Here is a 14,655-nt window from a genome sequence, read left to right on the forward strand (position 1 = left end):
TTCTAAAATTTATATGGAACCAGAAAAGACCTCGAATAGCCAAAGGGATATTGAAAAAGAAAGCCAACGTTGGTGGCATCACAATTCCGGACTTCAAGCTCTATTACAAAGCTGTCATCATCAAGACAGCATGGTACTGGCACAAAAACAGACACATAGATCAATGGAACAGAATAGAGAGCCCAGAAATAGACCCTCAAATCTATGGTCAACTAATCTTCGACAAAGCAGGAAAGAATGTCCAATGGAAAAAAGACAGCCTTTTCAATAAATGGTGCTGGGAAAATTGGACAGCCACATGCAGAAAAATGAAATTGGACCATTTCCTTACACCACACACAAAAATAGACTCAAAATGGATGAAGGACCTCAATGTACGAAAGGAATCCATCAAAATCCTTGAGGAGAACACGGGCTCCAGCAGGGTTTAAATGCACTTCCCACGTGTTCCCACCATTTATTTTTAAGTCTGTGTGTCTGTGTTTCCTCTCTGAGATAAGCCAGTGGTCCTGAAGGGCAGAGACTCAGGTGCCATTCATTTCTGAACCCTCAAGTCCTTAGCCCCATGTCTGCTGAAAAACGATTGAATGAAAGGAGTCAGTGATCCTCAATCCGTCCCACCTCACTTGGAAATGGGAATAGATGGATTATAGGACTCTTATTCCTGGAAAAACCTCCTTTAGCTTAGGCAAAAGGTCTTCCAGCTTGATACAAGTTAGGACCGGACTGTATCATTTTCAAGATGTACAAGTACAGAGCGGCCCTGTAAACCCTAACCACTACTCTTAAACGGGTTGAACAGGAAGGATGGTGGCAGAGGTCAAAGCTGTCCTGTCACTCTCTGCTTAATTAGAAATAGCGTTGTTCCAATAATACGCAGAGAAATTAAGTGTTTGCTCAGGAACTACTAGCCCTTTCGTGAATATGTACTTAACAACCCTTTAAACGTCCCAAGGCTTGCAGAGAGCAAGGCTGGACGTCAAAATACTAAATACTGATATGGACGCCTAAAAAGATATTTGCGAATATTTGCCTAAAAAGATATTCGACTCTATCGTGTTGTCCCCCGTCCCAGTGGAATCTGCAAAGCAACGCGACACTCTTTTCCAGTCACACGTGCTGCAGACTTTGCAGGGAGTCCGCAGTGAGCCGGAGCAACGTGCCTCCTCCCTAGCTACAGGCAAGGCTAGTGCGGGTCGGGGGGTGGGGCAGACCGGCACACCGGGTTCTGTGTTTTGAACACCTCCACGAGAAGGGGCGCCTCGCAGGCAGGGGAAACAAGGCTGGGACTAGTGTGCGGGACTTTGAATGCCAAGTGCAACTGTGAGGGGCCGCACCGCTTAGCGGCAAAGCAGAGAAACCCCTAACTGTACGGGGGACGTGTGGGGCAGGGTGGCTGACGGTGTCGACAGGTCTAAGAGTCCGTCTTCTCTGCGGCCTCTTTGCCTTCCTACAGACACAGGACACAGAGAAATTAAGTGTTTGCTCAGGAACTACTTGCTCTTTCGTGAAGGACACGCCCTCGTGCCCTGGCCCTGCAGGACGGGAGCTACCGCTCGCCACCGAGGGCACCTGACTTACAAGCCTCCGACCCGGGCTCTCCCCCGGCGGCCTCCGCTCCCCCTCTGGCCAGCCCGCTTCCCTTCCACGCTAGGGGAGCCCAGGTTGCTCCCTGGAGATCTAGGCCCGGGGCTGCCGGCGCTGTGGGTTTGGGTTCGGTTTTACTTTACCCTCCTTACTTCCAAATAGGTCTGCTTTTCGCTTTGGGACCTCTGTTGGGGGAAGAAGGTCCTGGGCGCGCCGCGGGCGGCGGCGGCGGCTGCGGCGGCGGCCTGGCCGTGCGGCTGCGCGGCGCGCTCGGCCTTGAGCGGCGCGCGGCCGCCGCTGCTGCTGCGCGTGCTGTAGAGGCGCGGGGCCACGCCCTCGGGGGGCGGCGCGCGCGGGAACTCCTTGAGCGAGCGGCTCAGCGGCTTGGCCTTGCCGTGCGCCTGCGCCGCCGCCTCCAGCTTGTAGGCGCTGCTGCTGCCCGCCGGAGACGTGGCGCTCTTGGGCAGCGGCTGCAGCGGGTGCTCCGGCCGCTCGGCCTCCATGGCGAAGCTGACGGGCCGCAGGAAGCAGATGTCCAGGCTGGACTCGGAAGAGGCGGGCGAGCAGTTCTCGAAGAGGGCCGGGGCCTGAAACGGCTCCTCGTCGTAGGGCGCGGGCAGCGCGAAGATCTCGCCGCCGTACTCGAACTCCTCATAGCCCGCGGGCACGAAGCCGCGGGCGTCGGGCAGGAGCTCGGCCGGGGCGCGCAGGGACCGCTCCACGTTGCCCAGCGGCTCGGCGGGCGAGGGCTCGAAGTCCATCTCGGGGATGGCCTGCAGGGGCCCGGCGAGCGCCTTCACGTCCTGCTCGGCCGCACAGAACTGCGCCGGCGCCAGGAGGCTCTCGGGCCTCTCGTGCTTTCTGCCCTCCATCTCCCACTCACTGGGCTTCCCAGGCTGCATGCTCTCCATCAGGCTTTGCTGTTGTTGGCTCTTCTTCACGGGGGGCATCAAATGTCTTTAAAGGGGAAACAATACAAAAGAGGTGTGCTTACGGTGGATTCGTGCAGGCCTCTCCCCGAAGCTCGAGGCCCGGAGCAACACGCATCTGCTAGCTACTGCTTAGGCACAAAACTGCCGGTTCCTCTCCTCTCTGCCCTCCCAGGCGCCTGCGTGCGTCACCTACCAAGCTCCATAAGCTTCTCCAGCTAAGGAGTCCCCCTGGCCCCCCACGTGGGAGGGTGAAAACAACATCTGTAAAGCAAATGACCGAAGTATCTATCTGAGCAAGGAGGCTGTGCACCGAGATCGCGGGTCAGCCAAGGATGGTCACCGCTCTCCACGTGGAAGCTCTGACCCACCCACCACGGGGCCAGAATGGAAGGTACCTCCTTTTACTCTCCTCCCCCTTTTTTTCTCCTAGCAATAGGATGCAAAATAATGGAGGGAACTTTTGTTCGACTCATGGATCTTCACGCTTAAGAACAATTAAATTTCTAAATGAAACAAATGTGGTACGATCTGAAAAACTGTTGAATCTGGATGATGGTATATGGGGTTCACTGTACACTTTACTTTTGTATGTATTTGAAGTTTTCAGAATAAAAACCTGAAAAAATGTGTGGCTATAGAGCATGCTGTATTAAAGTCATCTCAAACTTTCACCCACAAAAACAACCACCCAAATGAAAAGGCTCTCGCTCTAAATCTGCCCAATTTCATGTTTAATTATGAGTAATGAATAGGATATGAGCGTAGCAAAAACATCAGATTGGATGGGATTTGCCAGCTATGATGGATGATAATTGCCAAGCAGATGTGAGTGCATGACTACCCACTGACCCAACCTTTTATTTATTTATAGTTTATTCATTCTACCACAAAAATGCAGATGTATTAAAAAGAAAGAAAACATGCAAATACTGAGTATCTTTTTTGGTGATCTTAAGATGAAAATAAGATCTCACACTCAAAGGTAAAATGAAATATTGACCTGACTTGAATCGTCTTTTCACTTGGAAAATTGTTAAATTTTTACTGGCCATTTTCCAACAGAGTACGATGGCAGCCATCTTTTTGGTCTGGGTATACTCTCTAGGGATTTTTTTTTTTTTTTTTTTTGGCTCTATTTGTTGCACTTCAAAGAAGAAAGCTTTATTGTTGTGGTAAAAGCTGAAGTGACCCACAAAGTAAACCCCCACTTCCTGCCTACCTGTCTCCCACTCTCCACCCAGGAAAAGTTTTGTTTTGTTTCCTGAATGGAGTTCCCTATAGGATTTGTAGGGTTTTTTCTATATGAAGAAAATCTTCCTGGGCTCTATTTATAGAAAGGTTAATGTCTCATAGGTTTCAGAATAATTATAGAATATCTCTCTCTTTTTGTGCCTCTACCTTTCCATGATATATGCTCTCAATTTTAAGTGATGAGGGCAGAAAAAGAAAACAGTTTATTTTGCATTACTGGTCATATATTCCTTCCAATGATTAAAATTGGCATTTCAAAAATTGTAGTGACTAAGAATTGAAATAATCTCAGTTGCCTACCCCTCACTTCATTGTAATTTTAGGAAAGAAAAGTAGCTAAAAATTCTAATTTTTTCCTTAGGATAATAAAACCCAAAGCAGAAATTATGGTCTAAGGAATTACTTTTATGAGAATTTTCTATTTGACATAGTGCTAGATTTGGTATTTTGAGTTTTAGTTTCCATTATCTTTCCAGAAATCCTGGTTTCAAAAGTAGCTAATTTGACTTTATCCTTCAGAGGTAAAGAATTCCAAATATATATAAATGGCCTAATTCTTAATGTAAACATCATCAAGAAGTTTCATGAATAAGAATCCAGTTAGTGTGCTAAAGGGTTGTGTGCAGAGACTTTAAAAAGCTATCAAATACATCCACAGCACAAAACAGCTTTAAGAGAAACTGTCGTATCTGGAAGAAATGGATGCATTTCTAGAGACATATAAACTACCACAGCCGAGCCAGGAAGAAATAGAAAACCTGAACAGACCTATAACCAGTAAGGAGATTGAAACAGTCATCAAAAATCTCCAAACAAACAAAAGCCCAGGGCCAGATGGCTTCCCCGGGGGAATTCTACCAAACATTTAAAGAAGAACTAATTCCTATTCTCCTGAAACTGTTCCAAAAAACAGAAAGGGAAGGAAAACTTCCAAACTCATTTTATGAGGCCAGCATCACCTTGATCCCAAAACCAGACAAGGACCCCATCAAAAAAGAGAACTACAGACCAATATCCTTGATGAACACAGATGCAGAAATTCTCACCAAAATACTAGCCAATAGAATTCAACAGTACATTAAAAGGATTATTCACCATGACCAAGTGGGATTTATTCCAGGGCTGCAAGGTTGGTTCAACATCTGCAAATCAATCAATGTGATAGAACACATTAATAAAAGAAAGAACAAGAACCATATGATACTCTCAATAGATACTAAAAGAGCCTTTGACAAAGTACAGCATCCTTCCTGATCAAAACTCTTCAAAGTGTAGGGATAGAGGGCACATACCTCAATATTATCAAAACCATCTATGAAAAACCCACCACAAATATCATTCTCAATGGAGAAAAACTGAAAGCTTTTCTGTTAAGGTCAGGAACACGGCAGGGATGTCTATTATCACCACTGCTATTCAACATAGTACTAGAGGTCCTAGCCTCAGCAATCAGACAACAAAAGGAAATTAAAGGCATCAAAATTGGCAAAGAAGAAGTCAAACTATCACTCTTTGCAGATGATATGATACTATATGTGGAAAACCCAAAAGACTCCACTCCAAAACAGCTAGAACTTGTACAGGAATTCAGTCGTGTCAGGATATAAAATCAATGCACAGAAACCAGTTTCATTTCTCTACACCAACAAGAAAGAAGAAAGAGATATTAAGGAGTCAATCCCATTTACAATTGTACCCAAAACTATAAGATACCTAGGAATAAACCTAACCAAAGAGGCTAAGAATCTATACTCAGAAAACTATAAAGTACTCATGAAAGAAATTGAGGAAGACACAAAGAAATGGAAAAATGTTCCATGCTCCTGGATTGGAAGAATAAATATTGTGAAAATGTCTATGCTACCTAAAGCAATCTACACATTTAATGCAATTCCTATCAAAATACCATCCATTTTTCTCAAAGAAATGGAACAAATAATTCTAAAACTTATATGGAACCAGAAAAGACCTCAAATAGCCAAAGGAATATTGAAAAAGAAAGCCAAAGTTGGTGGCATCACAATTCTGGACTTCAAACTCTATTACAACGCTGTCATCATCAAGACAGCATGGTACTGGCACAAAAACAGACACATAGATCAATGGAACAGAATAGAGAGCCCAGAAATAGACCCTCAACTCTATGGTCAACTAATTTTTGACAAAGCAGGGAAGAATGTCCAATGGAAAAAAGCCTCTTCAATAAATGGTGTTGGGAAAATTGGACAGCCACATGCAGAAAAATGAAATTGGACCATTTCCTTATGCTACACACGAAAATAGACTTAAAATGGATGAAGGACCTCAATGTGAGAAAGGAATCCATCAAAATCCTTGAGGAGACCACAGGCAGCAACCTCTTCGACCTCAGCTGCAGCAACATCTTCGTAGGAACATCACCAAAGGCAGGGGAAGCAAGGGCAAAAATGAACTATTGGAATTTCATCAAGATCAAAAGCTTTTGCACAGCAAAGGAAACAGTTAACAAAACCAAAAGACAACTGACAGAATGGGAGAAGATATTTGCAAACGACATATCAGATAAAGGGCTAGTGTCCAAAATCTATAAAGAACTTATCAAACTCAACACCCAAAGAACAAATAATCCTATCAAGAAATGGGTAGAGGACATGAACAGACATTTCTGCAAAGAAGACATCCAGATGGCCAACAGACACATGAAAAAATGCTCCACATCATATGCCATCAGGGAAATACAAATCAAAACTGCAATGAGATACCACCTCACACCAGTCAGAATGGCTAAAATTAACAAGTCAAGAAATGACAGATACTGGCGAGAATGTGGAGAGAGGGGAACCCTCTTGCACTATTGGTGGGAATGCAAGCTTGTGCAACCATTCTGGAAAACAGTGTGGAGGTTCCTCAAAAAATTGAAAATAGAGCTACCCTATGACTCAGCGATTGCACTACTGTGTATATATCCTAAAGATACAAATGTGGTGCTCCGAAGGGACATGTGGATCCAAATGTTTATAGCAGCAATGTCCACAATAGCCAAACTATGGAAAGAGCCTAGATGTCCAACAACAGATGAATGGATCAAGAAGATGTGGCATATATACACAATGGAATACTATGCAACCATCAAAAGAAATGAAATCTTGCCGTTTGCGATGACGTGGATGGAACTAGAGGGTATCATGCTTAGCGAAGTAAGTCAATCGGAGAAAGACAACTATCATATGATCTCCCTGATATGAGGGAATGGAGATGCAACATGGGGGTTAAGGGGGTAGGAGAAGAATAAATGAAACAAGATGGGATTGGGAGGGAGACAAACCATAAGTGACTCGTAGTCTCACAAAACAAACTGGGAGGGGGGTTGAGAGTGGGGGGTGGGGCTATGAACATTGGGGAGGGTATGTCCTGGGGTGAGTGCTGTGAAGTGCATAAACCTGGCAATTCACAGACCTGTACCCCTGGGGATAAAAATATATGTTTATAAAAAATAAAAATTTAAAAAAATTTATAGAAAAAAAAAAGAGCTGTCATAAGTGAAGAAAAGAACTTATGAAATACCTTTCTGAGGAAGCTTCAGGGGGAATTAGGAAGGGCTAAATAGCATGCTTTCTGCATCACCTTAGGCCTATTTTTATTCTCAGTCTTAACTTCCACTCACCCCTGACTGAGATTCTCTTTCCCTCTACTACACCTTTTGGAGAACTTAAGTATATTCCTCCCCCCTTCTGAGGAGTTGTAAGATGCCTTCCTGTGTTCTTCCAACCAATCATTGTCTCAACCCAAAGAAACTGTAGGTAGAGCGTGGATATGTGTGATGAAATTGTTAGTAGTAGCCTCAGCCTCCAGGCCTACCCCTTAACATTAGCCTTCCTCTGGGATCCAGTCATAGGATCAGCAGCTTGCCTGCCTTATATAGGCCTGATGAAGCAAGAGGGAGGGAAGAGTCCTGTAGGTCGTTCTCCTTCTGCTACTGCATACAGATGACTTGGCACCCAAGGGCATTGCCATGTAACCTTTTCATGCAACAAGTGCTTACGTGACAGCAGGGCCAGAACTGGGAGCAGAAGGGTAGGGTTGCAGTATCTCTTCTGAGTGGATCCCACTGTCACGGACAGCCTCAGGGCCAGTAGTAGGGGAAGCATCTTGTCCAGTATTTGCACACTGGGAAGCCAGCCCTTTGTACAGCTTCGCCATGGATGACCTATGAGAACGGAAGTAATGATTTTCGGAGTGTACAGCGGGAAATTGGCTCTGAACACACAGATTATGCCAAGAGAGACAAGGAGACAATATTTCAGAAATGAAGCTAGACTGCAAAGTTCTCTCCCTCCTCTCTCTCTCTCTCTCTCTCTCTCTCTCTCCATGGCCCTCTACAAACCAGGTTATTTCCATAACAGTGCAAGCTAGATGTGGGCAAGAAGAGGGATGCTGATTAATAACCTGAGTTAAGTTTGAGGGAAAGGGGTGGTATAGAAAGATATCTGTCATTAGAGGAGCCCCAGATTGGGAGATGGCATCTTTTTCTGCTCTCAAACATCCACAGAAATGATTGTTTTCCTCATTGGGTTGGGATGAGGTTAAAGGAACTTTTAGGTCATTAGGAAATTCTGCTGTGAATTGTTTCTGTTCCTTCTGAAGCCCAGATCTCTCTAGTCAGCTCTTTTTCTTTCTTTTTGGCATGAAATTTGTTCAACCGCCACCCTTATTTGTTGTGTTTTTTTCCATAGCACTTACACTGTCTATTTATTAACTGGCTGTCCAGCTCTAGAAAGTAAGCTCCATGTGGCAAAGATTTTTGTCTGTTTTGTTGATTGTAATATACTCAGTAACAGAGCAGTGACTGATAGGCAGTAAGTGCTCAATAAATACTTGTTGAGTTCATGAAAGAAACCACATTCTGGCCTTTAAGCTGCATTTTTTTTAACCTGGCAAGCTTAGGGAAACAGTAACTATTTTCCAGATGGTTAATAACATAAGAGGGGGCCTGCATAGGGATTAGAGTAAAACTGTTTTTATTTTTCCAAAATAATTGTACGTATTACCTGATGGAAATTTTACCACCTCCCACCTATAGCCAGCCTGACCACCTCATTTCCCTCCTCTTTTCTATTCTCTTCTACCCCCGTCACTGTATTTCAGCCACCTAACATACACTGAGGTCACCTGTGACAGGTATCCACATTGTCTGTATCCCTGTTCTCGGGAAACCTTGATCAACCCTCTAGATGGCAGCATTAGAAGCTTACTTCTTGAGCTTTTTCCGTTTCTGAATAAGCAAATCCTCATTGCATTGAAACAGCAAGGTGTAATGCGAGATAAATACTCGGAGGCGCTGAACACACACCAGAAGTAGATAATAGTCAGGGTGTTCCTGCTCTGTGAACTTCAGGACATTCTGGATGGAGATAAAAAGGAGGCAGCATTGCATAATTAGAACGAAACTTTAGTCTCTTCTGCACCTTGCCTACATCCGTTGTGAGAGTTTGGTAGCCATCTAATCAGAACAACAGTACACGTGGCCAATCTAATTATAAGCTGAATGGTTAAACCCGCTGTTTGTCCATCACACCAAGGGAGAATAACAGTCACTATTGCTCCTGCTTGAGTTGGATGTGAATGTTGGATAATTCCCTCTGAAAATTTGAAGGATCTACTCATTCGATCTCTGAGGTAATAGAATCATTCTAGCAATTACTATCTATAAGCAATGCCTTATGACCTAACCAAGTCAGACCAATGGTGAGAATGTCAAGCATCAAGGCAGGCTGGAAGGGGATAATGGTTATAATCAAGCCTGGCCTGGTGGTCCCTCCTATTACACTGCCTACTGTACTGTAGAGGAACGTGCTCATTAGTTGGATCTGAGAAAGCAACATTTATTGAGTCTTCCTATCGCTGAGTACTAATGCCTTTACAGATTTGTTTTCTCATTTAGTGTTTACCACAACAACTAGGTTAGGTAACTGCAGTTATTACTTTCATTTAACAAATGAGGAAACCAAGGCACAGAGAAGTTAATGTAATCTTCATTAGGTAACACATCTAATGAGTAGCAGAGTCAGAATTTGAACTCAAGTCAGACGGTAGGATAAGGGCTCTTACTTAACAGACTGCTCGCAAAACCTAGGTTTCGGTCCTAGATTTTTTTCACCAATGAGGCGTGTTAACTTGGTCAAGTTACCTAATTTATTTGGCTCTCCACTTCCTTATCTAAGCAACCATAATGATACCTATTTCATGGGATTATTAAAAGCATTAAATAAGATAATTACTGGGGCCTCTGGGTGGCTCAGTCAATTAAGCATCTGACTCTTGATTTTGGATCAGGTCATGATCTCAGGGTCATGGGATCGAGCCCCATGTTGGGCGCTGTGGGAAAAGTGGTATGCAGAAATCGGCTCATCTTCTTCATGCTTTCTCTGTGACATACCACATAAGCAATATATGGTAGGCCCTTGGACTCAAGCCAAAAGAAAGTAGTCAGGATAGCAGTTAAGTGGACAGGTCACATAGAAACTTCTTAAATGCCTTTGGGTGAGGTAAGGGTTTGAGGGTAAATTTAGATGACTGTAGAACAAGGTGGAAGGGACTGAATAAGTACTCAGAATCCACCAGAAGCTGCTAGAGAAAGACCCTGGATCAGCAGAAGTGGTGATTGCTTGAAAATGAAGATAGAACTTCAAAGGCAAAAGTCATGAGCCAAAAATTTTAGAGATTGAGATTTCAGTTCATACCACAAAGTAGGAATGGGGTAATCAGCAAGATAAATCATTTCATTACTCCTTAGAAATACCACTGATTCCGCCTTGACCCTTTACCATGTTTCTCAGTTGCAAGCCACGAATAGTAGCTCATCTTGAAAATCAGTTTGGTGGCTTCCCAGCCATGCCTACCTGCAGATGTATCAGATACTCAGGGATGCGCTGAACTATGTGAAAAAACAGTGTGTAGATGTCAGATTTAATCTCTTCGTCACCCTGAATGAAAGAAAGGCAGAGTCACTCTCCAGTGTCCCTCCAATTCTGGCTGCAGAAGCCCAAGGTCAGTCCTACCAGAGGAGGGAGGTTTTTTAATTCCTAAGGCATGTTCTTTCTCTAAAGTGTTATGATCCTTCACTGGATCCTTCACTGGAGTGACGTGCTCAAGGAGACAACTCTTCTGTAGCAGGAAGCATATCATATAATTCTTTTGAATCCACTCAACTCTCCCAAACAACTCCTCCTTCCCCCCTCACTTTTTTTAGCACAGTGCTAGGCAGAAGTGGGCACTCAATAAATTATATTTGAGTTGAATGAATTCATTAAGATTCTCTTGGAATTACTCATTACATTGGCTTCTTAGTAGGCACCAAGGGTGGATTGGAGCCTCATGAGGGTAGAGAAAGAATATAACCAGTAACTGGTCAGCTGGGCTGGCAGAGGAAACCCGTTGGATTTTCTCCATGTCCCTTTCTTTCCCTTCCTTTCTATTCCATCCCCTCCACTCCCACTCCTTTCTTCCCCTCCCCTATCCTTCTCTTTCCTTCTTTTCCCTTTCTAAAATATTTGCTGTGTGCTAATATATGGTAGGCATCATACTTAGAGGGTTGGGAGTAGTAGAGGGGCTGAAGTACAACATTAATAAGAAAGAGACCCTCAATTCTTGTGAAACTTGATTAACTCTTAACTTTAGGCTTCTGATAGAGTTTCTTCCTACTGGCCTAAAATAACTAGAATTGTTAGATATTTATCTGGGCTTATGGAGCACTTAATAAAGCACTGCAGTAGCAATACTTAAAGCTACACGGTCAGAACCACTTTATGATCTTATAAACTGACAAATACAGGATGATTTGAGTTTAATATTCAGATTCAAGTTGTCTGATCCTGGGGCCGGGGGAACCCTCATTCAGCATACAAGTTGTAGCCTGAAGATCTCTGCTAAGAACTCCTGCTTACTTTGTGCAAACTTCCAGTGAAATAGAAAAGAGAGTCAGTAAAGTAGGGCAAGGACCAAAGCACTGGCACTCATCCTTGAATGGGCTCCTTTAACCCCAGGTAGGAGTGTCGATGACTGTCTTCGAGCCATTCCCCAGCCTGGAAGACAAGCTGAGCACTTTGCATTCCCCAAGGTGGATGAGCAAATACCTATAGATACACAGGTAACTAAAGGGCAGTGCACACACAGAGTCACCATTACCTCCTTCAGAACAACAACATGAACCAAAGAGATGCATTCAGGCAGGTCCCTTAGGTAGGCAACGTAATAATCCAAGAAATTGTTCTTGAAAACAAACACAAAAATGCATGTTAAGAACCTGGGAGCAGGAATAACAGCTAATATTTTTCCTAGAGTCATGTATATAAAAAAGGAGTACTTTGCAGAGATTATCTTAATCATTTATATAATGTGTTCATTAATATGGGGGGGGTTGTTTTTTAATTCATTTCTTAAATCTTTGGTTTTAAGGTAAATATCACTATGGACTTGGGAACCAAAACTCAATATTCCTGTTTCAATGAGAGAAAGTGAAAAACCAACGCAACAGAGAGGGGCCACGTATGTTGAAAAAGTATTTTTTTAAAATTGTTAAATGATTAAAATGCCCATTTTGTTTTTAAGTTACTTTTAATTTCAGTGATCTACATCCAATAAGGAACTTTGTCCAACCCTCCTCTTGGTGTCTAAACCAGTGATCCTCAACTTCTTCTATTAATTGTGTATTTCTACCAATTGCTTATTCACCTATGCTATTTGCTTTCAGGAAAACAGTTCTCAGTTTCTAAAGTTATATTCCCACAGATAAAACAATTCTCAGCTCAAGAAAGCATACTGAATGCAAATAAGTAAAAGTGATATTAGAGAGATTGCATTATATCCATATAAGTAAATAATTTACAAACTCTGTATTTCACCTACATCATAGATATACAGAGTTTGATTGCAGGCTAACTCTGGCTTGCAGACCAACTTTAATTAGCCTACACAATATTTTTTAAATAAGAAATGTTCACACAAAATTCAGGATTGCCAGTGTCTCTTAAAATATCAGAAGATCTGGCAACTCTAGTCCTTTCTTCCTGAATAATAATTGGATACTATTTCCTATAGAAAAGCATATGTGCTGAAGCTCACCTCCCAACAGTCCATATTGTACTACATTCTGCTTACTTCCACTCATTTACATCACTGTCTGGCCCTGTAGGCATTTGAGTTCACATCCTCTGGCCCGGGTCATATTTTCTTTGCAGAACATTATAGAGATTTTGAAACTTACCACCCTTTTCTCCAAGGAAGTGAAAATAAAAACAAAAAACAAAAAACATTCAAGACAGATAACTGTGCATCACAGTTTTAAAGCTCTCTAAGGAATGAAATTAGGTGTGAAATACACACACATACATAAGCCCTCCTATATTTATTTTGTATATATGGATGGACATGTACAGGCTCATGTATATATTTTTACACTAGTGTACACACACATTTATGTGCATCTTCATTGGGGCGGTTGGATATAGTACAGTGAGATGTGATGAGTAGGAAGTTAGGAGGCTTAGGTCACAGATCCCCCAACTACCTAGCTAGCCGAGTGATTTCAACAAAGTCTTTTAATGTCTCTGAACTTTATTTCATTATCTGTAGAGTGAGGAGGTTAGACTAGATCTCAGCAGTTTTCTAACTCTGAAAATCACTGATTTGAGGTCCTGCATTTAGAAGCAGACAAGGGAGACACAGATGCATGTAATTCCAAGTTTACGAAGGATTTTTTTAAAACACTTACCTCATCATTTGTCAACTTAAGGAATAAATCTCCAAGAACTCCTTGGCGTGGCCACTTCAGGACCCTTTCTTGCAGAGCATGAAGCAAATCAAGGTGCTGCTGGACAAGGTACCGTAAAGAGCCAGGGAAGAGGCTTGAAACAGAATAGAGATAGGATCACACAAACCAGGTGTACAGAAGAAAAGACCCTATAAGAACATATGCAGCAGGTTCCATTTTCCCAGTCATTCGAAATATTCTGAGTCACTGCTCTGCATTCAGGATTTTTTTTTTTAAGTTTGACATTATAGGCCTAATAGCAAATATCTATTTGCTATTGCTATTTGCTATTTGTAAAAAAAAGAAGAAGAAGAAGAAGAAGAAGAAGAAGAAGAAGAAGAAGAAGAAGAAGAAAAAAGAAAAAGACCCCTTTAGGGCTGCCTGTTGGCTCAGTTGGTTAAATGCCCGACTCTTAATTTTGGCTCAGGTCATAATCTCAGGGTCCATGTAGGGCTCCGTGCTCAGCAGGGGAGTCTGCTTGAGGATTCTCTCCCTCTGCCTCTGCCCCAACTCATGCACTCGCTCACTCTCTTTCTCTAAAATAAATAAATAAATCTGTTATTTTATTCTTTTCAAGAAGTCTTTTTAAAAAATAAAATAAAAGGCCCCTTTATTAATAGCTCCTACACAAATGTATATTGCACTAATAAAGAACACATCACTTAAGTGGCTTTTTTAAAAAAGTTTATTTATTTTAGTAATCTAAAAATTCCAACTCACAAACCTGAGATCACACTCTTCCAGCTGAGCCAGCCAGGTGCCCCTTGAAAGGCCAGACTGTTACTGTTTCACTTACGAGACAGTAGAAATTCTAGGGGAACTCTTTTCCAAGATTTTAAAGTTATTCCCACTTTATGTGCAAAAGAGTCTACTCTCATTAGTGTGGTAGAAGTCAGCACCTCGGTGGCATTTGCTCATTCTTAGCTACTGAGTAAGAGACTCCGATTTAGGTAAAAAGCAAAACTTGGTTAAAGCCGGCCCCTAAATGCTCAGAGGACGGGCATGTGAAAGTGCTCTTTTCCCTTCTCTTCTGGGCAAGGACACAGTCTTTCCTGGGGAGGCCTGGCCTGCTACTCCCTGGAGCTTCACAGAGCCCCA

The 14,655-nt window shown here is 42.9% G+C and overlaps 1 protein-coding gene across 15 annotated transcripts in view; it reads right to left on the reverse strand.

The window, feature by feature from the left end:
• ARHGEF33 (Rho guanine nucleotide exchange factor 33) overlaps nucleotides 1–14,655 on the reverse strand; it is a 129,569-nt gene that overhangs the window by 61,130 nt on the left and 53,784 nt on the right. For 14 of the 15 annotated variants that reach the window (XR_009357381.1, XM_059188534.1, XM_059188531.1 and 11 more), the window contains 6 exons: nucleotides 13,519–13,651; nucleotides 11,934–12,017; nucleotides 10,649–10,732; nucleotides 9,002–9,150; nucleotides 7,792–7,956; nucleotides 1,731–2,544 (listed from right to left, as the gene is read on the reverse strand). Coding sequence is in view for 14 of the 15 variants with exons in the window: in XM_059188534.1 (XP_059044517.1) it covers nucleotides 1,731–2,544; nucleotides 7,792–7,956; nucleotides 9,002–9,150; nucleotides 10,649–10,732; nucleotides 11,934–12,017; nucleotides 13,519–13,651 (1,429 nt within the window). In the remaining variant the exon portion in view is untranslated. The remainder of the gene's footprint in view (nucleotides 1–1,730; nucleotides 2,545–7,791; nucleotides 7,957–9,001; nucleotides 9,151–10,648; nucleotides 10,733–11,933; nucleotides 12,018–13,518; nucleotides 13,652–14,655) is intronic. The other variant, XM_059188532.1, reaches the window with a different exon arrangement.

The sequence above is a fragment of the Mustela lutreola genome, chromosome 9 (assembly GCF_030435805.1).
Source record: "Mustela lutreola isolate mMusLut2 chromosome 9, mMusLut2.pri, whole genome shotgun sequence".
Taxonomy (NCBI): Eukaryota; Metazoa; Chordata; class Mammalia; order Carnivora; family Mustelidae; genus Mustela; species Mustela lutreola.